At 43.7% G+C, this 27976-nt stretch overlaps 1 protein-coding gene and 1 pseudogene across 1 annotated transcript; one reads left to right on the forward strand and one right to left on the reverse strand.

The window, feature by feature from the left end:
- The first annotated feature begins 62 nt into the window (after positions 1-62).
- On the forward strand, positions 63-6777 carry LOC115114464 (exocyst complex component 3-like). The gene is made up of 13 exons (XM_029642712.2): positions 63-185; positions 712-876; positions 1031-1250; positions 1387-2068; positions 3566-3683; positions 3887-4012; positions 4255-4355; positions 4498-4608; positions 4695-4836; positions 5007-5129; positions 5273-5434; positions 5868-5989; positions 6169-6777. Exons 2-13 carry the CDS (start codon positions 733-735, stop codon positions 6371-6373), a joined length of 2256 nt encoding a protein of 751 aa, XP_029498572.2. The 5' UTR covers positions 63-185; positions 712-732; the 3' UTR covers positions 6374-6777.
- A 4799-nt stretch (positions 6778-11576) lies between these two features.
- On the reverse strand, positions 11577-26914 carry LOC115114468 (zinc finger CCHC domain-containing protein 2-like; annotated as a pseudogene).
- Positions 26915-27976: the final 1062 nt, after the last annotated feature.

A 27976-nucleotide genomic window follows, 5' to 3' on the forward strand; every position in this document is an offset into this window, starting at 1 on the left:
AAAATGAAGTATTGAGAAATTGCGTAGTCTGCCAAAAATTGCACACAGATGCTCCTCTCGAGGGCGCTGCAGTCAGCTGGGCGGCGCTCGGGAACTGTCAACCAGGAAAAGCAGTTGATAGTGTTGGAATTAATATCATATTAATCGAACGACTTCTTACTTATTCAAACCGATTATTGGAGTTGGTAAGATATTGTGTTTTGTGTTTATCCCGTGTACAAATGTTTATCCCGTGTTTTGTACACGGGATAGCGTTGTGTTTATCTAATGGCCCGTGTGTGTCCTTCCTCTCGTCGACCTCGGTAACGTTAGTTAGCAAGCTAACTTAGTTGTCTTGCTAAAGTTAGCTAGTTTGGCTGCTAGATGGCAACCCTACCACGATTGCAAATGGGCCGCTGCTTGCTAGGTAGTCAATAGTTACTGTACTCCAGTAAAATACATTTTATGAGACAGTTGTCTTCGCTTCCAGCTTGTAGTAGCTAGCTAACGTTTTGCTGACATTCTATAGCAATATTAAGTAGCATTAGCAAGCAGGCTAGCTAACGGTTGGTCTAGCTAACGTTACCCTGCTATGCAATGAGCACCCTCTCCACACACTGTTAGTACCAACGGATTAATAACGTCGTCGACCTATCAACAGGGCGTTTCAGCATTTTGGTCGTAATCACAACTTGTAAAATTCAGTTTCGTGAACATCTTGATCTTTGATAGACACAACTTGCCGTCGTTGTCATGGAGGAGACGAACAGGGAGGCGGTTGCTACGGCCGTGCAGAGAGTGGCAGGGATGCTGCAGCGCTCAGACCAGTTGGACAAAGTGGAGCAGTATCGCCGGCGAGAGGCCCGCAAGAAAGCTTCAGTAGAAGCCCGACTGAAGGTAGAAAATTATGACTCTAAGGAGACATAATACATTCTGTACTGCCCTATTATTCATAAAGCCCTAACTATTGTTTGAATGAGAGCTGTATATTTATTGTAAGTACATGGCTCTGGCCTGAAGCACCTTACATGGTCTGTATCACTCTCCCCAGGCTGCCATCCAGTCCCAGTTGGATGGGGTCCGCACAGGTCTCAGTCAGCTCCACAATGCCCTTGGGGATGTAAAGGACATCCAGAACTCCCTGGCAGACGTTAGTAAGGACTGGAGGCAGAGTATCAACACTATTGAAAACCTCAAAGATGTAAAAGACGCCGTGGTCCAACACAGTCAGCTTGCCTCAGCCGTCGAGAACTTAAAGAATATCTTTTCAGGTACGCTACACAACTACATACCTCAGAGATACCACTTAATTAGAAACTGTTATTGTTGTGTCGCTGTGCATTTGTGTAATTACTGACTGTATTGTTACAATATATTATTCATGTATATCATCACCTTCCTGTGCAGTGCCTGAGATAGTGGCAGACACCCAGGTTCTGATTGAGCAGGCCGAGCTGCTAGAGGCCCACCGTAAACTCATGGATCTGGAGTGTTCGCGGGACGACCTCATGTACGAGCAGTACCGAATGGACAGCAAAAACACTCACGACATGAACCTGATCCGCAACTACTTTGGCGAGGTGCAGGGCCTATCTGACGATCTGGCCAAGCAGCTGTGGATGGTGCTGCAGCGCGCCATGGGAACGGTGCGCCGCGACCCCACCATGCTGGTCTCAGTGGTGCGCATCATTGAGCGTGAGGAGAAGATCGACCGGCGCATGCTGGACCGCAAGAAGCAGACCGGCTTTATCCCCCCGGGCCGGCCCAAGAGCTGGAAAGAGAAGATGTTTGAAGTGCTGGAAGGCACAGTCACCACACGCATCGAGGGCAGCCAGTCGGTGACGCGCGAGGCAGACAAGATGTGGATGGTGAGGCTGCTAGAGATCACCAGGAAGTACGTACTGGACGACCTGATTGTGGTGAAGAACCTGATGGTGCAGTGCTTCCCACCACACTACAACACCTTTGACAGATTCTTTAAGCTCTACCACAATGCCGTGTCCATGCGGGTGCAGGAGCTGGCTGCAGAAGACCTGGAGGCCAATGAAATTGTGTCCCTCCTCACCTGGGTCCTCAACACATACAAAAGGTATCCTGTCTTGGCCCGTATCACTGAGTTTCAAAGTAGGAGTGCTGATACAGGATCAGTTTAGCCTTTTAGATAATAGTGAATACGATTATATGGACAGGGGGAGCCTGATCCTAGATCAGCACGCTTTTTGAATACAGGTGATGCTCTGATCTTCCATCTCTGTGACTGCTGTCGCATCAGTGATAACTGGGCACCAGTCCAATCATAGCTGAGTGCAATATGCAGGAGTTGTAGTACATTAGCTCTGTGCTGCTGCAACCCGTTTAGGCTGCTGAATATCTTTATAGACCTTGTTGTCGTAGTTATACCGTTCATTCCATTGTAGGAATATCTTGTTTGAATTTACAATGTGAAGAGTTGAACACTAAGGAGAGAGAGGAGGAGGTATTCCCATTGTAAAAATGTTGGCCTGCACCATTTTAACCTCTCTCCTCATGTGTCTGGAGAGGTAACTTCTCTCGTGTGTGTGTGGAGAGGAAACTTATTTCACTCTCTGTCAAAATCATTAAAATGATATAGAGGGATATAGTCACGGAAATACTGTTGTACTCTCCTTATATGGGAAGGACTTGTAAGTGCTGCAAAGAGCAATTAACTCAATATTTAAAGCTAAAGTCCCCATGCACACGAGGTAGGGCATGGCATGTGATTTAAGCAAAACTGGTGTGGATAATCCAATGAATGCACATCGCATGCAACAATAGAATTGAACAGAGAAAGATTAATGAACAGCTTGGGGATGTAATGTATGCACATTCAAAACACAAAGAACTAGCCTTATATCCAATTATGACTTGAGCATCAGCCTGCTGTGCATTAGGCTACCATGGAAACCACAACCACCGATTTGACTGATGCTGTTTAATTATAGATATTCACTCTGATTTTCTGTGAATTTGTGTGTGTTTCTGAGTACGTGTGACTGCTTGTGAGTAGCCTATATTTCTGGGTATCTGTGTATATCATTTATATTCAGGCATTGCCATATGTCAGGGATTGTCAACTAGATTCAGCCACGGGACAATTTTTATATTTTTCTGGATGGTCGGGGGGACGGAACATAATTACAAGACATTTGTAGACTGCAATTTGTCCGCAAGAAGCCCAAACAGATATGTTTGATTTAAACATAGTCATTTCAAACCTTGCTTACATTTGTATACAATCACGTCTCTATTATGTGTGCGAATACTCAGGAACAGATGTCTTAAATTAAAATCACTTGGAGCTGATTTCTTGGTATTTTTAGTCTTAAAATGTCAGACAATAAAAATTCCACATTGTTTTGCTCAAAAAACTTGGGGGCAAATAAAACCGCCAGCTGCCAGTTAGGGAACCCTGCTGTATGTGCACGAGCATGTCATGGTGTGTCTGTCTGTAGCTGTCTGTCGGTCTGTTACGTTAAAAGACATGCAACATATCAATTTCCACGAACAGTATAGTACAGTCAGGGTTCTCTTGCAATATTCACACACCCCACTGTGTTTGTTCCAGAGAGGAGATGATGGGTCACCCAGAGCTGCTGACAGAGTATGACATCAACCTGATGGATCCTCTGCTGCCTCAGGAGGTGGTGGATGAGCTGCTCAGCAAATACCTGCAGACCTTCACTGTAAGTCCAGACAACACACTATGATTACAGTGACAGACTCTACGACAGCTCTTGTCAGATATACAACCCAGTCTCCGCGTCTGTAAACCTGGATTTGCCATTCGAAGTCTTTACAAGGGAATCCGCCTTTAATGAAATGTTTCATGAATTGTTAAAGACAAAGTTAACAGGGCTCTGGCTGACCCTCTCTCACCCTTCAACAGTCCAACATCACTGGCTGGCTGCGCAAGGCTCTGGAGACAGACAAGAAGGACTGGTTTAAAGAGACAGAACCAGAGGCGGATCAAGACGGGTACTACCAGACCACCCTCCCTGCCATCGTCTTCCAGGTATAACCAGTATCCACCTCTCTGGGACATCACCCTGAGTCCAGTTGTGGGTTAGAGATTAAGTGGACTAGTTGCTACTATAGTAAGGTTACTATACCAGACAATGTGTATATAACAAAATTGGGATCTTAGAATTGGCTGAATAAATACTACAGTGAGTCACTAGTGTGTACTTTAAGTCTATTGGAAGAGGAGGGGGGGGGGGTCATCATCTGACATGTTTGTTCTTCTGTCCTCATCAGATGTTTGAGCAGAATCTCCAAGTGGCAGCCCAGATCAATGAGACATTCAAAGAGCAGGTCCTGAAGCTCTGTTTAAAACAGATGAATTCATTTCTCGTCAGGTAACAAGGGTTTCATAATGTTGTGTTAGTAATTGTGTAGTGTTTAGTTGTTTACATTGATGGCAGTAAAGGTGCGTTACAAAGCATTCCATCCCTGATATACTGTATTTGACATCTACAATTGTTTTGTATTTCTGTTCAGGTACAGGGAAGAGGCGATTGCCTACAAGGAGGACCACTTGAGAGACCGGCAGCTCCCTCAGTGCTACGTCCAATACATGATCGCTATTATAAACAACTGTCATACTTTCAAGTGAGTCCCGTTGACATTTCTCTGTAAATATTTCAGTCTCTAACCTAATGTGGCTAATGTGTACCTAACCATACCTCTGCCCCTAGGGAGTCTATTAACAGTCTAAAGAAGAAATACTTTAAATCTACGGAGCCCACCCAGAATGACGCTGCCATAGAGAAGACCCTGAACGACGTGGCCAAAGATGGCTGCCAGTTTCTATTGGATGAAGTCTTCCTTGATTTGGAGGTCAGAACTTAGTCTAATATTTATAGACTGTCAGAATGTTTGCCATGAATCCGGTTATGTTGAATGTAGATTCTGTGGTAACATTCCATGGTTTTGATTTCTACATTTACATTTACATTTAAGTCATTTAGCAGACGCTCTTATCCAGAGCGACTTACAAATTTCTACAGCATCATCTCAATGAGTTGCTGACCAGGAAGTGGTTGACTGGGACCCATGCAGTGGACACGATCTGTGTGACAGTCGAGGATTACTTCAACGATTTCGCCAAGATCAAGAAGCCTTTCAATACGGTACATGGCGAAATCAATCAATTGATATCATCATATCAAATTAAAGGCTTGGCCAATTGATTGATATGGAGAAATCCATACCGAGAGCAGTTTGGCATGTACATCCTGTGTATGTGACTGAGTGTGTTGTGTGATATGTTTAGGAGATGACCAGCGAGGCCCATCGCAGGGTGGTGGTGGAGTATATCAAGGCTGTGATGCAGAAACGGATCACCTTCAAGAACGCAGATGAGAGGAGGGAGGGAGCAGACAGGATGATTAAGGAGGCTGAGCAGTTCAAGTTCCTCTTCAGGAAACTCACTGCTGTGAGTGGTTTTATTTCAACTTGATACTGGAAGATTTTTTCCCCCTAAAGAAAACTGGATTAGAAACCACTGGCATCTTGATACCTTTTTTTAGTCAATTATAACCCTGGTCCTCCATTACCCCAACAGTACACCTGTGTTTTGTAACCCTGGACAAGCACACCTGATTCAACTAGTCAAATATTCATCAAGTACTCATTGAGCTGAATGAGGTGTGTTTGTCAAGGCCTACAAAGAAACTGTAGGACCAGGTTTAGGAAACACTGAATTAGTCTTAAATTCCCTGACTCTTGATTTACTGTACATTTCATTCCTTCAGTCATTTGATGTAATGAAGACGTACTTCTCTGATCATTTCATCCACTGTTACAGTAATGAGTATATATAGTGTGTGTTTGTAATGCTTTAAGTTATTGTCTCTGTCTTCTTCCAGGGTGAGGAGACTGACCGGCTGTGTGATGCCATCGCTGCTATAGCCGAGGTGTTCAAACTCACAGACCCCACCCTGCTCTACCTGGAGGTCTCCACGCTGGTGTCCAAATACCCTGACATCAGGTCAGATCATACCTCACTGAACACACAGGCTAGATGGGTATCATGGTTTTCGATAGAACAATTTTGGCAGTAGAAGTTACTCCAGACGTATACGATGTTTCGTTACTACTATAGATTTTTTTATGATGGCCATTGCTATCATAGGTGTCTGATTGTGTCTGTCCTCTGTTGGCCCATAGGGAGGAGCATATCGTGGCCTTACTGGCGATGAGAGGGGATGCCAGCCGAGATATGAAGCAGATGATCATGGAGACACTGAACCAGAATAAGCCTACCTACTCAGGGATCACCCAGCCCATCTTCAAGGACATCACCGTCCCCACCGTGACCATGACCTCCATGTCCTCCTCTATGGCCGCCACTGCCAACAAACTGCTGAAATAAATAACCAGTCTGGAGAGATACACCTTGGACAAGTTCGGATAGTCCCTCCCTGTTTCAGTTGTTTTTTGTTTGGTGCCTAGAGATTACGACCCCGGCTCACAAGGCACGAAGAAAAGGAACTGCAGAAAATCACCGAATCCAGATTTGTCACTTTTTGCACTTGTGAATCCGATTCCACTGACATCCAATGAAAGGCTTGGACTGTAGTCCTTAAGGATCTGTAAGGATATGATACTTGATGAAACAACCGTCGAACACTAACAAGCGGTTTTGTTACTGAAATGGGACTCACCACCCACCCCTCCATGTACAATGAACAGAAATAGTTCCAGTAAGAAACTTTGTCTGTGCGTGATGCTGAATGTCTGTTAGAACATCTATTAAATAAATCCTTTCCCCTGTCAGTCTGTTTTCCTAATTTACTCTTCTGTCAGGGAGAGGTGTTAACATGCTGAAACATGCCAAACTACTGTACAGTGCACTCACACATGGAAACCCTGAATTGGTTGGCTGAGCTCATTTGAGGCCTGCTGTGAAAAAGCTTCAGTTAAGACATTACTTTGCAGAAGCACCTGTCTGCCTGTCCTACTGCATCCTTCCTCACAACAATACGATTGAGATCTCCTTCATTAATCTTGCTCCCTCTCCGCGTGTGACTGTTGCAGCATGCTGCCTCTTGATTTAAGAGTTATGGGTACTCTCCTCTTTCCCTGCCTGTGTAATATCTCTAAATGTTTAATCAGGCTGCACGCTATTTGTTGTTGTGACTAACCGAGCAGCGGAAGGGGAAAGGCACAAACAGCCAGAGGGGACACATCACCCTGGGTAGGGTAACACAGCCTAGTGGAAGGAGAAGGGGGAACCACAGTGACAGCTGCAGGGGAGGGGTGGGGCCAGTTTTTCAGTGGTGTTAGTAATCAATCAATCAAATTTATTTATATAGCCCTTCGTACATCAGCTAATATCTCAAAGTGCTGTACAGAAACCCAGGCTAAAACCCCAAACAGCAAGCAATGCAGGTGTAGAAGCACAGTGGCTAGGAAAAACTCCCTAGAAAGGCCAAATCTAGGAAGAAACCTAGAGAGGAACCAGGCTATGAGGGATGGCCCAGTCCTCCTCTGGCTGTGCCGGGTGGAGATTATAACAGAACATGGCCAAGATGTTCAAATGTTCATAAATGACCAGCATGGTCAAATAATAATAACCACAGGCAGAACAGTTGAAACTGGAGCAGCAGCACGGCCAGGTGGACGGGGACAGCAAGGAGTCATCATGCCAGGTAGTCCTGAGGCATGGTCCTAGGACTCAGGTCCTCTGAGAGAAAGAGAGAATTAGAGAGAGCATACTTAAATTCACAAACTACTGCAGCATAAATACTGGAGGCTGAGACAGGAGGGGTCGGGAGACACTGTGGCCCCATCTGATGATACCCCCGGACAGGGCCAAACAGGAAGGATATAACCTCACCCACTTTGCCAAAGCACAGCTCCCACACCACTAGAGGGATATCTTCAACCACCAACTTACCATCCTGAGACCAGGCCGAGTATAGCCCACAAAGATCTCCGCCACGGCACAACCCAAGGGGGGGCACCAACCCAGACAGGAAGATCACATCAGTGACTCAACCCACTCAAGTGACACACCCCTCCTAGGGACGGTATGAAAGAGGACCAGTAAGCCAGTGACTCAACCCCTGTAATAGGGTTAGAGGCAGAGAATCCCAGTGGAAAGAGGGGAACCGGCCAGGCAGAGACAGCAAAGGCGGTTCGTTGCTCCAGAGCCTTTCTGTTCACCTTCACACTCCTGGGCCAGACTACACTCAATCATATGACCCACTGAAGAGATGAGTCTTCAGTAAAGACTTAAAGGTTGAGACCGAGTTTGCGTCTCTCACATGGGTAGGCAGACCGTTCCATAAAAATGGAGCTCTATAGGAGAAAGCCCTGCCTGCGTAATCCCATCAGAATGTTGCGTGACCATTCATAATTATGGGCTCTGTCCCATTGGCTCTCTGTGAGCTTAGAAACACCCACTCCAAGCTGTGATTGGTGTTACTTTTGAAACGGGTAGCTTTGTGATATTGAGATTTAAGTGTCATGTGTATACTACCATTAGAATTAAAATGAGGTTGTCCCAAACTTAACATGAAGTTTACAGTTGATACGGGATCAGGTATGATGGGGATACTAAACATGTCTTTCCGGTTTCTCCATATGCTTCAGTGTGGTCCAATGAGAGGGCTGCGTTTGCCATGCTGTGACTGGAAACAAGACCATGCAGGGCTGCAGCTGACTGGAGCACGCAAGCCTGTGCTCTTGCATGGCACACGCATCATCAACCCGAAACCCTGGATGACATGGTTCAAACGAGACTACTGGGCCGAACGTTGCAGATAGAAAGGCCATGAATAGAGCTGATGTGATTCTTTATTCTACATGTCAGAGGAATGTTTGATCTACATAGCCTATTTCTATCTGAATGTTCCATCCTGCTGAACGCGCCCCTGGCAGCTCTATCACGGAGTCATCAATCACTCAACTGATCCACCACTCTTCTTGGCTGCCAATGGCTGGCTACTAAAACCTTGCTTTGACTTGAGTATTCCAAGAAAATCTCCTAATGTTAACAGACTGTGTCTGGTCAACAGGGTTTCACTGGCTTCAGTCATGATCTAAATAGGCTACAACAGATGAATTTAAGTGACAGAGGAAGCATGCTCAATGCATTTGGTATACAGAATACATTTTCAAATGGTTGGCAGGACGATTCTGTTTTCTGCTTGTTACATTGAATTGTTGTCAATGTAGTGAAATAAGTAATATCCTTAGTTATATCTAGATGTCTCTGGCTTACACATTTTACTATGCTGATGAAATAAGATTTCTTCCTCAACATTGACGATTTGACATAGTTCTATGCAATGTTGAAATACAGAAACCCCTCTTTCTGATCAGTATTATTTTCAACCTGGACTCAATATCAAAAAAAAATATCAAAAAACCTTACTGCTCCTACTATAAATACTGTTCTCATCAAGTACAACATTGATATCTACACTTGACATACACTGCCACCTTCTGGCTGGTGACTGTACAGTACAGAATTGATTTGACCCGGGACAAGTGAAAAACATTAATACAATAGTAAATAGTCAAAAGCATTGTTCAATGGAGATAACACTGAAAAGACCTTAGATATTCAAAATATTCAAAGGATAAAAACACTGAAGATTTTATTTTGCCAACACGATATATACTGAACAAAATTATTAATACATGTAAAGTGTTGGTCCCATGTTTCCTGAGCTGAAATAGAAGATCCCTGAAATGCTCCATACACACAAAAAGTTTATTTCTCAAGATTTTTTTACATTCCTGTTAGTGAGCATTTCTCCATTACCAAGATAAACCATCCACTTGGATTATGTCAGGTGCGACATATCAAAAAGCTGATTAAACAGCATGATCATTACACAGGTACACCTTGTGCTGGGGACAAAAGACCACTCTAAAATATGCCGTTTTGTCACAATGCTACAGATGTCTCAAGTTGAGGGCACATGCAATTGGCATGCTGACTGCAGAAGTGTCCACTAGAGCGGTTGTCAGAAAATGTAATGTTAATTTCTCTACCTTAAGCTGCCTCCAACACCATTTTAGAGAATTTGGCAATGAGTCCAACCAGCCTCAACCGCAGACCACGTGTATGGCATTGTGTGGGGGAGCGGTTTGCTGATGTCAAAGTTGTGAACATAGTGCCCCATGGTGACGACAGGGTTATGGTTTGGGCAAGCATAAACTACGGACAACCAATACAACTGCATTTTATCGATGTCAATTTGAATGCACAGAAATACTGTGACGATATGCTGAGGCCCATTTCTTTTAAGGTATCTGACTAACGGCTGCATATCGGTATTCCCAGTCATGTACAATCCATACATTAGGACCAAATGTATTTATTTAAATAGACTGATTTCGTCATATGAACTGTAACTCATTAAAATGTTTGAAATTGCATTTATTTTTGTTCATTATAGTATGGGTTTCTCCCCATATAAAAAATATATAAACGTAGCTGTTTGATTGCTACCAACTTAACTGAAAACATTCTGGTAGCTTAATTTAGCACAGGAAGGAACTATTGTATTCTTCCCTTTCAGTAACTACATGTTAACATTTAGTAATGCAGTCATCGCATCAGAGGTAACACTACCTTAATCTACAGCACAGCATCTTTAACTATAGAGAAGTTAAACAAATACAACCCAAGCTTGATAGTCTATTTTTCCACTCAACTTTAATGTTCTTTATCAAAATAAAGATATTCATTAAAATAAAGTCAACAACTAGGCCTCTGAAATCCAATACAAAATGCTTTTTTTTTTTTTAACTGAAAAGCTGCTTACAGAAAAACAGAGGATAAGTTCCACTTTATAAAACAGTGATTTTACCTAAATGTAATTTCAAATAGTTTACACATTTTTTGCCTGTGTGTGGAAAACACAAAACAAATCCACCTCAACGAACAGTGAAAGACAAGTGGCTTTCAAACCCACAAACAACCGTGTTACCTTTTTTCTAATACAGAAGTTATTCTGTATAGTCGTCAATCATACAGGTAAGGTATGTGTGTGAAGTCAGCCCCTTACTGCTGTGCACAAATATACACTTACATGCAGAATACAACCTTCTTGCTGCATGAGAAAGGAGGAATATGGCACGTACGTTCTGGCAACAAAGAGCTGGACACGCCTACATAAACAGGGAGGAGCCACACATTCAACAGGTACAGTACATGTATGGCGGTAGGACAAGGGACCATTGATTCTGTAGCCCAATCCAAAACTCTAACATTAGATCAGGAAGTATTGTATAGGTGAAGGCAATATGGCAGGAGTTCCACTTGGCTTATCAGAAGGCAAGCTCAGGTAAAGCTTTCACCATTGATTTAATCTATCCAATGCATTCAGATTTCCAAAGTGGCTAGGGTGATTTTGGATCGACCCAAGTGCCTAGGGGGGGGGGTTGATTTGGACCTCAATAAATCTCTTCCTAGAGGAGAGACGCTCAAGGGATACAACCACAAGAGTCCTCTCATTGCCTGAGAGCATTGGGGACATGACCCACCCACATACACACAAATTAGTGCATTTTTTCCCCCAGGAAACAAACCAAACAGCAGCAGCATTAACATCATGAATGAGACATGATTGATTTAATACACACTTCACATTATATCAAGTGGTAACAAACGGCAATAAAACAATTTTTTCGTACAAAATTTCCCTCCAATGGAATACCATTAGCTTGTAAAACAAATCAAATACAAGGTATTTATGGTACAGTCAGCATATTCTGTCAAAAACCTAATTATGTCATACATACTTTATCTTATAAACCATGCATCTTTTCTCCGCTTTATCACAATCCACAAAAAATAAGAGCGTGAGGTTCTTCACATATTTTGTTCTCACATGAATAAAATGAAAATTAGCTGGTTAACGACTAGCTGCTTTGAAACTGTATCTTGCATTTTGAACACCTATGAGATAATACAAAAAAGTAAGAAACTAATTGAAAAGTACTAAAAAAGACCTGCTTTTGAAATGTGGATATGACAACCTTCAGTCAATCCATTAATCCGTATTAAATGCAAGTTTACCACCGTACCATTTAAAGACGTGGTTCTCTTTCTTTAAAGTAATAGACTAGTCTGGAAACGTGAGCCTGTCTTGTACTTGTCTCCAGGGCAAAATACCACCGTCCTCTGAAACGTCTGAGAATGATACAGGATTCCATTCTCTGCTGAGAAACAAGTCTGGATATTTGCAAAGTAATACAATTGGTGAAAAACTCAACCCACGAAAACATTTTCTGGAATCTTTACTGTAGTGAGAAACAAAACATTGCCTTGGTCCCCTCATGTCAGTCAGTTTGGTCTGCTTCAAAGAAGTGGGGAGCCATGCACTTCAGCCGAAAGTCACCTGAAACACACACACACAGGAGTGTGTCAGTGTCGCGTGCCTAACAAGTAACCTAAAGAAATGTGATGTCCATAGTCTATGCTAGTCTTTCAGATTCAGAGTCAGTCCTAACAAAACATGTTTTAACACTTGGCCTGGGTATTTAATAGAGCTCATTCAGACAATCCAGCTTCAGACATAAAAATGTTGGACAGTTGCAAAACACAGTGGACAAAAAAACAGGTTACCAAATAAAGCTTTGCCTTCCTATGCTGAAACTAAGGATGAGGAATCTCTGAGAGACTTCACCTCCTCTCTCTGCCACTAGCCTGGCCAATATTACCTTGCTGCCCGGCGTCCATGGAGGGCTGTTTGCAGTCCTGGGCATAATGCCCGCTTAGCCCACAGTTATAGCAAGAGACGTTGGCACTGCTCTTCATCGTGCCCGTGCCCAGTCCCAGTCCCAACGAGGAGAACATGGGCGTGTATAAGCTGTTGAAGGGAGCAGCTGCCATCTGCTGCAGGTTGTAACCAGCCTGGGTGGCCAGCATGTGGTGGGAGTGGCGTGGAGGTGGCGTGGAGGTGGGGGTGGCCGTGTGAGGTGGGAGGGGGTAGAAAGGTAGCTGGGTGGTGGCGTTGCTCTGGTGTTGGACCTGGCAGCGGTGGCTGGGATATCCAGTGCTGCACATGGATGGGAGGTGGAAGAGAGGGAGGTGGGCATTGCTGAAGACCTGGCGCCTCAGCTGGGGAGGGAAGGAGAAGTTGGGACTGGTAGAGTGGCTGCCACGGCAACCACAGGAATTGCAGCTCATCTGCTGTTGCTGTGGAGGGAGGGCCTGCTGCTGGGTCTGGGCCTGCCCTGCTGCCACCCAAGAGCTGCTGCAGGAGGCACCATCTCCTGGGCCGTGCTGTGGATGAGGGTCAGGGCTGGGCTGGCCACGGGGCCGGGGGTGTGAGTGGGGATGGCTGGAGGCAGAGGGCCTGAACCTGGCTGATTGCAGCTGGGGTGACAGTGGCCACTGAGGAGGGTGTCACGGAGGTAGGGGTGGGTAGGCTGGTGGGCGCAGCCAGGGCTTGAGTCCTGGTGCTAGGGTCAGGGAGAGAGGCTGCTAGGGGTAGGGTGGCGGTGGAGGCTGGGTCAGTGCTGGTGTATGCTGGCCTCAGGGGGCACACATGGAAAGGTCAGGGGGATGACACTGATAGCGCTCATTGGGAGCTGGTGATGGGGGTTAGTGCTTCTACTCTCTGGGCTGGTAGGGGTCATATAACACTGGGGGTTTAGGTAAATGCTGGATCCTGCATTGGCTAGCTGAGGTGAGCTCAGGGGGGCAGACACGTACCTCTGCCTCTCAGGGTCTCCCAGGGAAGCTTGGCTTGGGATGGACTCCTGAGGAACCATGGAGGTGGTCCCAGTCAGTGCCCCATCTGCTGTTGAACCGTCCCCCGGCTGTGGAGTGACCATCACCGTCGCGTCTGGCATGGTTCGCCCATTCTGGACCGTCATTGATAGAGTGTGTACACTCAGGGGACTGCCAGTGTAGGATGTCTCTTCTCTGTAGGGGACAGGGACTATAGCGTGTACAGTAGCTACAACTTCCCCTCTGCTGTGATCACTCGCCCTCTTCTCCTGGACGGAGTGGTCTGAGTAACTCTCGGCAGTGTCTGGGGGAGAGAAGCTATCATTAAAAAGACATCTTGAGTTTCAACAGCACTAAAGACTCCGATGTCATGGTCCGGTTTCCCAGAACCAGTTAAAGCCTTGTCCTTGACTAAAATGGAGAATCTCCAATGAAAGTGCTATTTAGTTCAGGACTAGGATTAAACCCCATGAGTTCCAGACAGAAAAGAGAGGGGGGCAGACAGGGTTTAGAGGGGCCACTCACCTCTCTCGTCCTCCCGGTCCTCATTATCCAGGCTCTCATGTGCCTCGTGCTGGGGACTGAGGGAGTACTGGAGCTATCGGACCACGTGTCTCCATACCTGTTCTGGACCGGCTCTACAGTGGTAAAGGAACACACAACATACATGTTGTTATAATGTGAATTGTTAAGCTGGAAAACAAATAGGGTAGGCTATTGCCACACCCATTGGTTACTTCCTCTTACTGGCACCCTGTCTGGTCATGTGTGTTGACTGTGGTCTGATGAAGCTGCTGGGGATGTAGCCTTTAGCCCCATCATTTCTCCTTCCACCAGGTCTTCTTCTGCTCTTTTTTTCTGGAGTGAAAGCCCATTTCTCATCTGTGTTCTGAAGAGAGAGGTCATTTAACACCCTAAACAGATTCAAATGAGTATTATCGAAACAAAAAAAAGAACAAATGCCAGTCAGCAGTATACAGCACATAGACAGTCCTCTACCGCCAACCTACCAGCGTTTCTAATGGCCAGGCCAGAGAGAGAAAGGAGAGGCCAGTGTGACTGACCTGATGTGGGTCTGGCCTACAGGTCATGATGCCTGGTTTCCTCCTCCTCCTCCTCTCCATCACTCCATTGTGCTCTGCGTGAACAGCAGGCCTCTGGCTCTCACTCTGGCTGCTCTTTGTCATCAGTGTGCTGTAAGGTGAAAGCAGGGATCCTCTTAGTATAACCCATCAGTGCATCAGACACAAGGTCACAAGTCTTGGACTGAACAGATAGAGCTCTTACCCCTGGCCTAGCCTCTTGCTGCTGCACGCCGTCTGATGCCTTAGGTGGTGAGAACCTATGTCTGGGTGAGGGAGAGGAGAATGACGAGAGAGAAGTACTAGTGAACTTCAACTACAGGCAACGAATATCTGTCTCTATGAAATAGCCATTTACAAATACGGTGTCATTTCAACCCCACAAAGAATGATAGACATGCTAAATAAATCATTACTCTGCCTAAAGACAATATAACTAATACCATACAGCACACACACCATGGTCCTGACTGGATGGCTCAGTGCAGTCTTCTTTAAAGTGCTCAGGTGCCTTACAGGCCTTTCCAGGAGGTACTGTGTTATCTGGGTAGGAGAGACCGGATGGTGAGATATTAGGGAATGAGCGACGAGACCTCCTGCCTACACAACATCACAGCTTTTCCACGTCTCTAACAAAAGAAATACACTCTTGGTTTATGGATTTCTGTGGTCAATTTGATGCAGCTGTGTGAAACCAACCAGCAATGGATGCTTGAGGAAACTTTCTCAATAATAATTTCACTAAGTCAATTTATAATGGCTGGGGTTTCATGTGGTAAAACAGCCTCCTGGCCCTGCAGCTATGCTGAGAAGTGTTCACTGTGAAGCTGGGTTTATTCTCAAAGCTTGCCACCAAGCAGTGCGTGTCTTATTTCTGGAGGATTTACATGTCCCCTGGTAGCACTACTGAAACATGGCTCAGGGTGTTGTCAAAGGAAGTGAAAAATACGGAGTTAGGATGACTGAGAAGATGTTCATTGGTACGATTAGTCATTAGGAACCGACCAGATCAATCCACATACAAATTATTTGAGAAGAGAGAGGGGTAAATTGTGCTCCGAGTTCCAAGGTATCCCTAACCAATCATGTGGATGGTTCATGTAGACATGCATTCCTGTAAAGGTCAGTGGAGCATATGATATCTCACCTCCCTGAAGGCTGAGACAGGGGCACAGACACTTACAGTGGCTGCAGTGGGGGAGGAGGAACCTGCAGACCTCTCGTCTCTGCCTGAAGGCTGCTGGGGCTGACAGAAGCATCTCCCTGTCACAGTGTAGAGAGATGGGGGGGGGGGGGGGGTTTAGAGATATAAATTATACAGAGGGAAAGAGAAAGAGGGAGAGAGAAGGTGACTTGGAAATTGAAATTTCATGTGTACAATCTCCTGTTGTATACTAGTGGGAAGTCAAAGTGCTGGTGGGGCTTGAATGGGAGTGGAAGGGCGGAAAAAGTGATCCCATCCATATCTGTAAAGGATGGCCAGCGAAACCCTCTGGTAATGACATCCTCACCATTGACCTAGATATCATTGCCTGGGTTCTATGGTTCTGACATATGTGAAGCCTGAGGTTCTTCACCATAACTGACAACACTGGAGCTTATGGAAGCGTTGGTGACCATAACTAGAGGGTAGACTACTCTACTTTCTGCACAATATTGAGGCTTCAGAGTAAAGAAACATGTCAAAAAGGTAACAGGAAAGTGCTTGAGCTTCAAGTTTTCATCTCAAATTATAAATGAACTTACCACAATTCATTTCAATAGAAAGCTACCAGAAATAGAGACTTTGCAACCATGGAGAGGTAAATACTAATTCCATTAATAAACTATTTGGTCCCATCACAGTTTACTTACTTACATACTAACGGCATTGCCTACTCCAGAGGATTTGTTTTTAAAATCATATGAGCAAAACATATTTCATTCTTTTTGGAATGCTAAGCCAGACAAAATTAAACATGGCTATTTGCATAATGAATATGAGTTTGGGGGGTTAAAATGATTAAATACTAAAAGCTTTAAACCTCTCTGTTAAAGCTTCACTCATACATAAGTTATACTTAAACGCAAAATGGTTCTCCAGTAGATTATTAAGAAAAGCTCATCCTTTGTTCAAAATGGCTTTTTTGCTCTCATACAGATTAATTTCTCATTTCCAACTAATTGAAAATGAAATTTTGCTTAAGGTATCGCCCTTTCTTAAACAAGCCATACAAAGCTGGTTACAATTTCAGTTTTATCCTCCAGAAAAGATAGAACAAATATTACAACAAATGTTATGGTTAAACTCAAATATATTGATTAATAACAAAAACATTATTTCATGGTATTATATTTATTAATGACATTATGAATAGAAATGGAGGAGTTATGTCACATATGCAGTTATCGAAAATATATGGGAATATCTGCTCAATCCAAACTTACAACTAACTGATTGCAGCACTACCACAACAATGGACGAGGCAAGTGGAAAAGGGAGAAGCTAGGGAACGTGTTTGCCTGCCATATATTAAAGATACAAATTGGCTGAAAGGAATTGGCATAAATAGAAAAATATACCAGTTGACAGCTGCACCATACAGGTTGCAAAATATATGGGAGGAGATTTGATGTACCAATTCCATGGCACATGGTTTATGAATTGGTACAAAAAAACTACACTTGATTCAACACTGATTCAACACATAAGTGGCTCAGGTAGTGCAGCTCATCCAGGGTGGCACATCAATGCGAGCTGTGGCAAGAAGGTTTGCTGTGTCTGTCAGCGTAGTGTCCAGAGCATGGAGGCGCTACCAGGAGACAGGCCAATACATCAGGAGACGTGGAGGAGGCCATAGGAGGGCAACAACCCAGCAGCAGGACCGCTACCTCCGCCTTTGTGCAAGGAGGAGCAGGAGGAGCACTGCCAGAGCCCTGGAAAATGACCTCCAGCAGGCCACAAATGTGCATGTGTCTGCTCAAACGGTCAGAAACAGACTCCATGAGGGCCCAACGTCCACAGGTGGGGGTTGTGCTTACAGGCCAACACCGTGCAGGACGTTTGGCATTTGCCAGAGAACACCAAGATTGGCAAATTCGCCACTGGCGCCCTGTGCTCTTCACAGATGAAAGCAGGTTCACACTGAGCACGTGAAAGAGTCTGGAGACGCCGTGGAGAACGTTCTGCTGCCTGCAACATCCTCCAGCATGACAGGTTTGGCGGTGGGTCAGTCATGGTGTGGGGTGGCATTTCTTTGGGGGGCCGCACAGCCCTCCATGTGCTCGCCAGAGGTAGCCTGACTGCCATTAGGTACCGAGATGAGATCCTCAGACACCTTGTGAGACCATATGCTGGTGCGGTTGGCCCTGGGTTCCTCCTAATGCAAGACAATGCTAGACCTCATGTGGCTGGAGTGTGTCAGCAGTTCCTGCAAGAGGAAGGCATTGATGCTATGGGCCGCCCATTCCCCAGATCTGAATCCAATTGAGCACATCTGGGACATCATGTCTCGCTCCATCCACCAACGCCACGTTGCACCACAGACTGTCCAGGAGTTGGCGGATGCTTTAGTCCAGGTCTGGGAGGAGATCCCTCAGGAGACCATCCGCCACCTCATCAGGAGCATGCCCAGGCGTTGTAGGGAGGTCATACAGACACATGGAGGCCACACACACACACACTACTGAGCCTCATTTTGACTTGTTTTAAGGACATTACATCAAAGTTGGATCAGCCTGTAGTGTGGTTTTCCACTTTAATTTTGAGTGTGACTCCAAATCCAGACCTCCATGGGTTGATACATTTGATTTACATTGATAATGTTTGTGTGATTTTGTTGTCAGCACATTCAACTATGTAAAGAAAAAAGTATTTAATAAGAATATTTCATTCATTCAGATCTAGGATGTGTTATTTTAGTGTTCCCTTTATTTTTTTGAGCAGTGTATATTTTTGTATTGACATTATAAAAACCCTGTTGAGATTTCCAATTACGCTTTGTGCTGCTCTGAGCTGAATGATCAAACAAAGAGGGGAACTCACTGTAGTGTCCTCTCCAGGTCCCTGGGCTCATACTGGTATCCCTGGGCCAGTAACCTCATATACATTCATACAGTGGCAAGAAAAAGCACGTGAACACTTTGGAATATCGCTACCAAAAGTCGGGTCAACCAGTTATTAAATCCAAGGGTTCACATACTTTTCCCACCCTGCACTGTGTGTTTACACGGTGTGTTCAATAAAGACATGAAAACATATGATTATTTGTGTTATTAGTTTAAACTGTTTGTCTATTGTTGTGACCAGATCAAATTTTAGACCAATTTATGCAGAAATGCAGGTATTTCCAAAGGGTTCACATAATTTTTTTTGCCACTGTATATTCATGATGTTTACATACAACATTAAGGGGTATACATAAAGCTAGACGAAGAAATACTTTTGAATACAGAAAGTCACAGTATTAGCATTAGTCCTATTAGCATGCACACAGAGCATTCAGTGACTAGAAAACACATGACAACATTTGGAAAGTAAAAACAGCATCTGGGTTGACCTTTATTAGACAACATTTAGAGACCTCTCTGTACAAATGGAGGAGTGTGTGATTTCATTTCTCCTGACATTAAATCCAGTATATTCTAGGTCTATAATCTATTGATGGGGATGTGTTTTTTTCTCTTGTACCTTGGACAGGAAGTCACCCAGCTCATGGTGAGTCTTGGTCACTGTGGTCCATGTTGAGTCAGACCACTGGACCTAGAAGAGGGGAAGAGAAGGAGACAACATCACCTCATAAGTATGCTTTACTAAACACACATCCAATACATTGCTTTAGACAGCATGATGCAATAGAGTACCACTGTATGAGTCATAATACCCATAAAACCTAGCGGTCAAATATGGAAGTGGCTCCAATCATACATTTTTCCCATAGTGGATTTTAGAACCACTTAAAGTAAAGTCTGTGTTTCATGTAGGCTTACCCTGGCGCGACTTTTTCATAAGCGTGTCAATCTCTCACAGACAAGGTCACTTTTATCAATGTAGTCGGCTCTATTTACTCTCAGATTTGGAAATACTAATTAGCATCAAAGTAGACTATGCAAAACTACAAATCCCTACAAGCTCCTGCATGTAATCTCTAGCTGACACCTTTGCTAAGAGGTATTGTGTCAATTTAAAAATAGCTCTTTCACAGACTGGCAGTCTCTACTCTACCCTGTCCATCACAGAGTAACAATATTTTTGGCCATGGAAAATATATTTCCCAGCAGTTTAGATGGTACAATGATTCTCTACACTATACTTGCTTGTTTGATCACATAAACGGAAATCAGGCAAACTATTAGAATTTTAGCAACCAGGAAATGGCTGAGGGATTTCTGCATAGTGCATCTTCAAAACTTTTTTTCGTTTTTGCCCCATGGCAAAATGTGTATAATTGCAAGAAATTCGCTTAAAAAAAGAAGCTAAATGTCTTTGCAGCCAACAAGGGCCTCAAAAATGTTTTGGTGCTCCCAGACCCCCCTAGCTAAATTCTAGGGGAAACAGTTCAAATGGCTGAGTGGAGTCCCCAAACAGCACCCTATTCCATCTTCATCATGATCCCTGATCTGACAAAGGTGAATGCAAAAGCACTCACAACTTGAAGTGGGATATGAAAAATCTGTTGCTCTTTGTCAAATTTAACAAGTTTAACAAGCCAGAACAATAAGGCCGGACAAAGTTTAATTTGTCGGATGCCCCACCTCACTTTTCTCTACACACCGAAAAAATAAATATATATATCAGATGTGTTATTTTTTTGGCCAATATATGCGGCTCTTTGTTTATAATGCACTGTCTGCTCTCCCTTGAGGCTTTCCCAAGTTGATGCCCAAGAGACCGAACAGCCTCAGATCATGTTCAAACCTGGGATTGGACAGTGAAACACACACTCCCACCTGCAGGCGACATGCAGAGGTTTCATTTCTCTCTCATGCAGTCATGGCTGAAGTCAGCGCAAATTCCTACTATTTGTGTGTCCAGGTTAAACGTGGGACGCCCCTCATTATAAACAAACAGTCGGTTGAATGAATGGTTATTGTATCAGTTTCAGATCTATTAGAAGCGATTAAGAGACGAAACAACAATGTAATTTAACCAATTGACTGGCCAGAGATCAGGACATTCATCAGCAAAGATGTAGTGCAAGCTGATAGTATTTTGGACAACCAACTTGAACTCAAAATGATTGATGAAATCAAAATGTGTCAGGTGAATTATGATTCATAACTTACATTTTACCGGTACTACCAGTAGTAGTAGGCCAACCGATAACACCACGACGGAATGCGTTTGAAGTGATGATGTGCCGCCGAAAACAGCTAGCATGTCCGGCAAAGTGCTGTACATCGCCAGTGGCACGCACCGTGAGAGGTAGCCTAGGCATAGTAAACAGACTAAGCCTAGGCTACCTCTCACAGCATTGTTTTACACAAAACTCGGTAGGCCTCAGCACAGCCCTAGTTGTACAGGCTACTCTCACAACACAACGAAGAGTAGCCTGGACATCTAGGGCAGGCAGAGTGACGTGCATCCTGTGCTGAAGATCATGTTCTCGTCTCTTTAACATACTAATACACCATGCCCAGCGGAGCAGATGGCACTGCCCAGCAAGCCACCCCTCTCTCTAGTGTGTGTTTCTAGCACTGGCTGGCAACAACATGCTATCACTGTCCCCTTCCACATTTCAGCCAAGAGCATGTCAGTTGATATCTAACACAGTGCCTCTTAACTGCATCATTTTCAAGTAGGCTATAAGACAGTAGGGTTCAATAACATATTAAACCTTTCTACTTCTCTACCACCCGTAAAAACTGGAAAGCGACGTTCTATCTATGCCCTGTTGGACACAATCCCCTCGACTGAGACATGTCTTTCCCATAGACCAAGGGAAATATAAAAATCCCTCACTTCTTTCAGCCCATCCATCATAGATAGGCCATCATCATCTAGCCTAGACATTCATATCAGTGACACCCACACACAGGTCACACTAGTGCACACTCAGTACCACCTGTCTCTGTAGAGCAGAAAAATTAAATGAATGATTATTTTGCATCACGACACAAAATGCATCATACAGGGATCATTTCTGTATTTTGAAAGTCATACATCTTAAACTTGATTGGTGACATGCAAAAATGGATGAATGAAACAAATACCAAAATATAGTTTGTGTCCTTTTCCTTTAACTGATGTTATTCAGAAGTCCCAATACAGCCCATCTTGCTATCCACATAACGCAGATCTGATATGAACCGTATAGTTTGTGTCCTTTTCCTTTAACTGATGTTATTCAGAAGTCCCAATACAGCCCATCTTGCCATCCACATAACGCAGATCTGATATGAACCGTATAGTTTGTGTCCTTTTCCTTTAACTGATGTTATTCAGAAGTCTCAATACAGCCCATCTTGCCATCCACATAACGCAGATCTGATATGAACCGTATAGTTTGTTCTAGCTACTCAACAAGCTACATGACTAGTCCACAGATAAGGACAACCTTGGTCAGATGTTGGTCTATTTTATTACTACTACGGCTATCTGAGCGAAAGCAGTCAAGATGACCCCTCTTATCATGTCAGTGCTGTAAAATCCTGGAGCTAACCTCAAGTCCTTCAACCCTCTAGTCTAAATTGAAGACCGTACGTTTTTACAGGCTGATATGCCGCCGCCGCAGGCTTGTAAAAACAGTCACGGCAGATGTTTTGGAGTGGCAAACGAGCTAGGACATATTTCCACCAGATTGTGTTCTCATGCAACGGAGGACAGCATGCGATTAGGAGGGCGCAATCCTTCCTGCTGTCCTATTTAACCTGGCTCTCTGTCTTGCTCTCATCCTCAGCACAGTCCTGCCTGTCATAATGATGCCTGGCCATACAGTCCTGACTGTTGATTTTTATTTGACCTTTATTTAACTAAGCAAGTCAGTTAAGAACAATTTCTGATTTACAATGACGGCCTATCCCGGCCAAACCCTAATGCGGACGACGCTGGGCCAATTGATTAAGGGACAGGCAAAGTCTTAGAACTCTGCCTGTCCAGATGTTGTAAGAGAACGTTGCATGATTTACAGAGAAAAAAAATACAATATTGCATGAACAATCTGAAGCTCAGGACAAACGTTTTGTCAGTGCCATCATTTGAATGGGAGGAAGCACGAAGTAATCTGGTGGCCCACCATATATGCACCTAATAAAAAATAAAGTATATCTAGATCCTTCAGCATGTATGCCTCAAAATGTATAAGAATAAAATACACAGGAAAATAACATACCAAGGCACAGAGTCCAAACATGAACCTACAGTACATACCTCAATAACGTATTCACTGTTTACTCGGTTCCAAGATATCGTCTTTAGCACAATCTTGTCAATGTGAACTTCTGCAAGAAGAGAGCAGACCAGGGTTATTTTTTTGAGCAATTAATTGCTGTTCATCCATACCCCTGCACTCCCCTCCCCAGATAGTATATTAACATATCGTAAGCAATGGAAATTATCTTTAAAATTACCTGCAAAATATTCTCTCAGCCTCATGGCAAAATGTGTAAAATAGCATGAGATTAGCTATAAAACTGACATTTTGGGGTCCTGAGCTACAGATTGCCAATGGGGCATAAAATATTGCATGAACAAAAAAAAACGTTTTTTTTGCAGGAAATTTGCTTTAAAAACAAACATTTTGCAAATGTTTCTCTTTGCCCCATGACAAAAATGTGTAGAACAGAAAATACAGATCATTTAAAATATATCCTGTCTATTGTATCATATCTGATAGTTTGGGTCTCGTTTCACCTCAAATGCACTAGGATAAAATACATCTGGCTTTGAACACTCTACCTTCTCAGACTACAGACTACCTTCTCTCTGGGATGATGTCCTGTTGGGGAGCTGATTGGGAATACAGCAGGCCGACTGACCCATGTCAGTGCTCCTGGGGCTGAGATCCTCCCTTCCAAGGGCATGCTGCTTCTGCTGCAACCAGGAAAGTGAAGAGATTGATGGTGTAGTATGCATTTGTGCTTTCTCCCCCAATCAAGTTGCAATGTCACCTGCACAAGTACAGTCAAATACCTTTCAAACAACTGCCCCCTTACAGCACTGAACAACTGGAACCAATACTAATTTTCTCCTCTCCGCATGCTTTGAGAATAACTCTTTTCAGTTTAATTTCTATTCATAGATCATCTCCATTTGGATTAGAAATACTGCCAATCCACAGGAAAGTGTAGGCTAACTAATTGTCTGAATGAGACAAGTTATTATGCTGAGAGCCAGCCAAGACAAGCCATTATGCGGAGAGACAGTTTACAATTGGATCATTCATCCCCCTCCTCTCCACTGTAACTATTCCCCAGGTCGTTGCTGCAAATGAGAATGTCTTCTCAGTCAACTTACCTAGTAAAATAACGGATAAATAAAAAGACGGAATTACAGAATGCCCCTGTAAGAGAGCAGTCAGCCAGCCAGACATGAGCAAGAGGGTGTGTCTCATTAAAACGCTTGGCTTTTTCACTGGATCACAGAGAGAGAGAGAGAGAGGTTTCGCCAACACAATGCAAAGTTAGATCACAATGCAATCATAAACAAGAATGCTGGGTGTTCCCATTCATATAGGCTACTGTAGCTAGCTGCTGTGGACAAGATGACAGAAGACACAGTAGCCATGGCCAGAAAGTTTATCTGGCTTTAGCAGACACTCTCTCTCTCTCTCTCTCTATTCCCCTGGTGCACAAGGGGCAATTCCATGGTAACGGAATTACAGAGTCAGATGTTTCACTTTAAAATGTATACCAAACCAACACCATTGATTTCAACGTTTAGCCAACCATACAACTCTATGCACAAGGACTACTTTTGACAATTTCCACTGACCATTTTACAAAAACACATTTACAGAAAGAATTGTGATACAAACTTTGGTAACAGAATAACAGTGGGATATTTTACTGCAATTCTGTTAACAAACTTTGCATCTGCACAGTTTCCCAGTAAATGTTTTTGTTCGTTTTACTGTGTAAATTGTTCAAATTAGTCATTGCGCATAGAGTTGTATGGTTTGTGAAACTTTGAAATCAATGTTTTTTGTTTGGCATACATTTTAAATTGAAAAATCAGAGTCTCAGCATAATTCCATTCATGTGGAATTGCCCTAAAGGCAAATTGAGAAAGTGATCTTCATTCAAAGTCTATGGTGTCTGTCCTTTTGTGACAGCGCAATGAACTCAGTCTGTAGTCATATGGCCATGGCATTCAAGACTGTTCTTGGAAATGAAACAGTGCTTTGCATTACTACTTGGCATGAAAGGTTTGAACCTCTTTACTGACCCCACAAGCCTATTCACAGTACATGTTATTACAGCATATTCATACATCAATTATTTGGCCCCAATTTACCAGAAATAAATTGCTACATTATGCCATCTAAACTAAGATGGCTGAAATTGAGAATATTTGATTCTATATATACTTTGATTAAAACGTCATCTGTTCATTCCTATGGCTAAGGTGGCCAGTAACATTTTAGAAAAAGGGCTGGTTTAATAATACTTCTTGTCAAAGTAACTCTCGAGAAAGTCTTATTGAGGCCCCCAGGGGATGCGTCTCAATAGTCTCAGTACCAGTGCCTTCACTGGCTTTCTTGTCGTTTCCTCACCTGTAATGATCTAATGACACTGGATAGTAAATGTGGTGGAAGCCAATAAGAGGAGTTAGCTACTTTCACCTGCCCTGTGACCATAAGGAGTGAGGTAGGTAAGAAGCTAATCTAAGGAGACGTGGTAAAATGAGGAAGCCACCTTAAATTCCACTCTTGAGCTGCATTTCAGTCAATCACGGGAATACGCCGTAACCCGGAGACTATAAACTCTAAATACAAGACAGCCCCTCCTCCCGCGGTCCCAAATAGTACGAGTTTGTTTACAATGGCGGTCACTATAAACATGCCACTGTCAAGTGGTGTTTACCTGGAAACTCATGCGTTTGTGGCAATCCATTCTCTCCTCTAAGACCAGTTCCACATTATCCAACTGGTGTCTGACAGTATCCCTCTGGTAAAAAGGGAACGCAGGGTGTAGTGAGGCCATGGTGAAAAGCAGCGCCAAGTGCTCCAGGGAACCCGACTCTGCGTCCAGTGGAGTCCCGCTGGGATGCACCGATCTCCCAGACTCCATTCCACCCTCGCGAGGGCAATGTTGATCAGGTACATTCTGAATGTTCCCACCACGGAGATAAAGGAACGCCATGATAAGTATTTAAGTATAGCGCTGGGTCTATATGGCTCAAAGCACGATACAGTGTGTCCGCACATTCTCTGTTTCCAGATCGCAAAAGTGACAGGTAGACAAGTAGTTTTGGAACGCACAACAGGGTCGCTAGCGTCCTTAAGGAAGGCCAAGTCAGTTTGACAGTTTGCTGTTATCTCAAAGTCCCGGAAAACGTGGACATCTTTCCGTGCAAGATCCTCAAGACATGTCGCTCTGGATAAGAGCGTCTGCTAAATGACTTAAATGTAAATGTAATGATCCCAAAAAGCGAATCTCAAGTGGTTGACACATATGAAGTAGTCCGTACATAAACTCTATCCGCTTCGCTTTGCTGAGGTGCAAGCCGAACCACCCAAACACAGCCTTCTTGTCAATTTGCCACTGGCGATATGACTCCCCCGTTGAATTTTTGAACCTCCACACCACAATATGAAACCGAATCAATAGTGTGACTGCTGCAATCGGTATTTTCCTGCTCGTCTTCGACGGTATGGTCTCCTTCCGCCGTTCGAATGGGAATCTTCATTCTCAGCATGATCAACTTTTCGGCAGGACTTGTTAGCAATTATCAATTCATTCAAATGTGTCAGAACTTTACATAATCGTTCAGTACTCATCCGTACACCGCAGCCGAGTGGTTATGTGATATTCGACGGAAATTACTGCGATTATAGCTGGCTCAGTAACTCATTTTCAAGACTAGTATTCTGCCAGCAGCACAAACGATGACGCCACGTTGTACCTTAAAAATCTTCAGATTAAAGGCCCTCATTTCTAAACATTACAATGTGGCTTTCACCTACAAAAGGGCTTTATTACAGACAGAAATACTCCTGAGCACCCACCTGCCTCCGCGTCTGACAATCCCACAGGTGAAGAAGCCGGATGTGGAGGTCCTGGGCTGGCATGGTAATACGTGGTCTGCGGTTGTGAGGCGGGTTGGATGTACTGCCAAATTATCTAAAACGAACTTGGAGGCCGCTTATGGTACAGGAATGAATGTTCAATTCTCTGGCAACAGCTCTGGTGGACATTCCTGCAGTCATTATGCCAATTTGCACACTCCTGTTTTTCTTAACTTCTAAAATAATTGTTGGTTAAGGGCTTGTAAGTAATAATTTCACTGTAAGGTCTACAACTGTTGTATTTGGCGCATGTGACAAATACAATTTGAAATTATTTGTGGCATTGTGTTACCCCAAACTGCACATTTTAGAGTGGCCTTTTATTGTACCCAGCACAAGGTGCACCTGTGTAATGATCATGCTGTTTAATCAGCTTCTTGATATGCCAGACTGTCAGCTGGATGGATTATCTTAACAAAGGATAAAATGCTCACTAACAGGGATGTAAACAAATTTGTCCATACAATTTGAGGGAAGTCACCTTTTTGTGCGTATGGAACATTTCTGGGATATTTTTATTTCAGCTCATGAAACATGGAGCCAGCACATTATATATTGCATTTATATTTTTGTAAAGTGCAATTCAAAATATATTACATTTTTATCAATGTCTGTTTTTATTGTGCTTATAAGCAAATGCAATAATGACTTTATGGAAGCATTTACAAATATGCTTCTAAAAACATTTAAGATCACTATCGAAAATACAATGTTCATATTGTTATGTTCACAACATTGGGCTGTAGAGAGAACTATTCTATGTGCTGAGGTAAAAGTGGGGTTGGAAATACTCCGTAGGATCTGTAGAATCTATATGTGGTGTTATTACTTGGGGGACTGAGGTCTAAATGCCCAATAGCACTTTCTCCTCCACCAGTTCCATTCACTGCAATGCAATACATTATAGGCCTATAAATTACATATTGGCTTATAGAGAAAAACAATTCTATGTGCCGAGGTAAAAGTGGGGTTGGGATCCCTCAGTTGGG

The sequence above is a fragment of the Oncorhynchus nerka genome, linkage group LG9b (assembly GCF_034236695.1).
Source record: "Oncorhynchus nerka isolate Pitt River linkage group LG9b, Oner_Uvic_2.0, whole genome shotgun sequence".
Lineage (NCBI taxonomy): Eukaryota > Metazoa > Chordata > Actinopteri > Salmoniformes > Salmonidae > Oncorhynchus > Oncorhynchus nerka.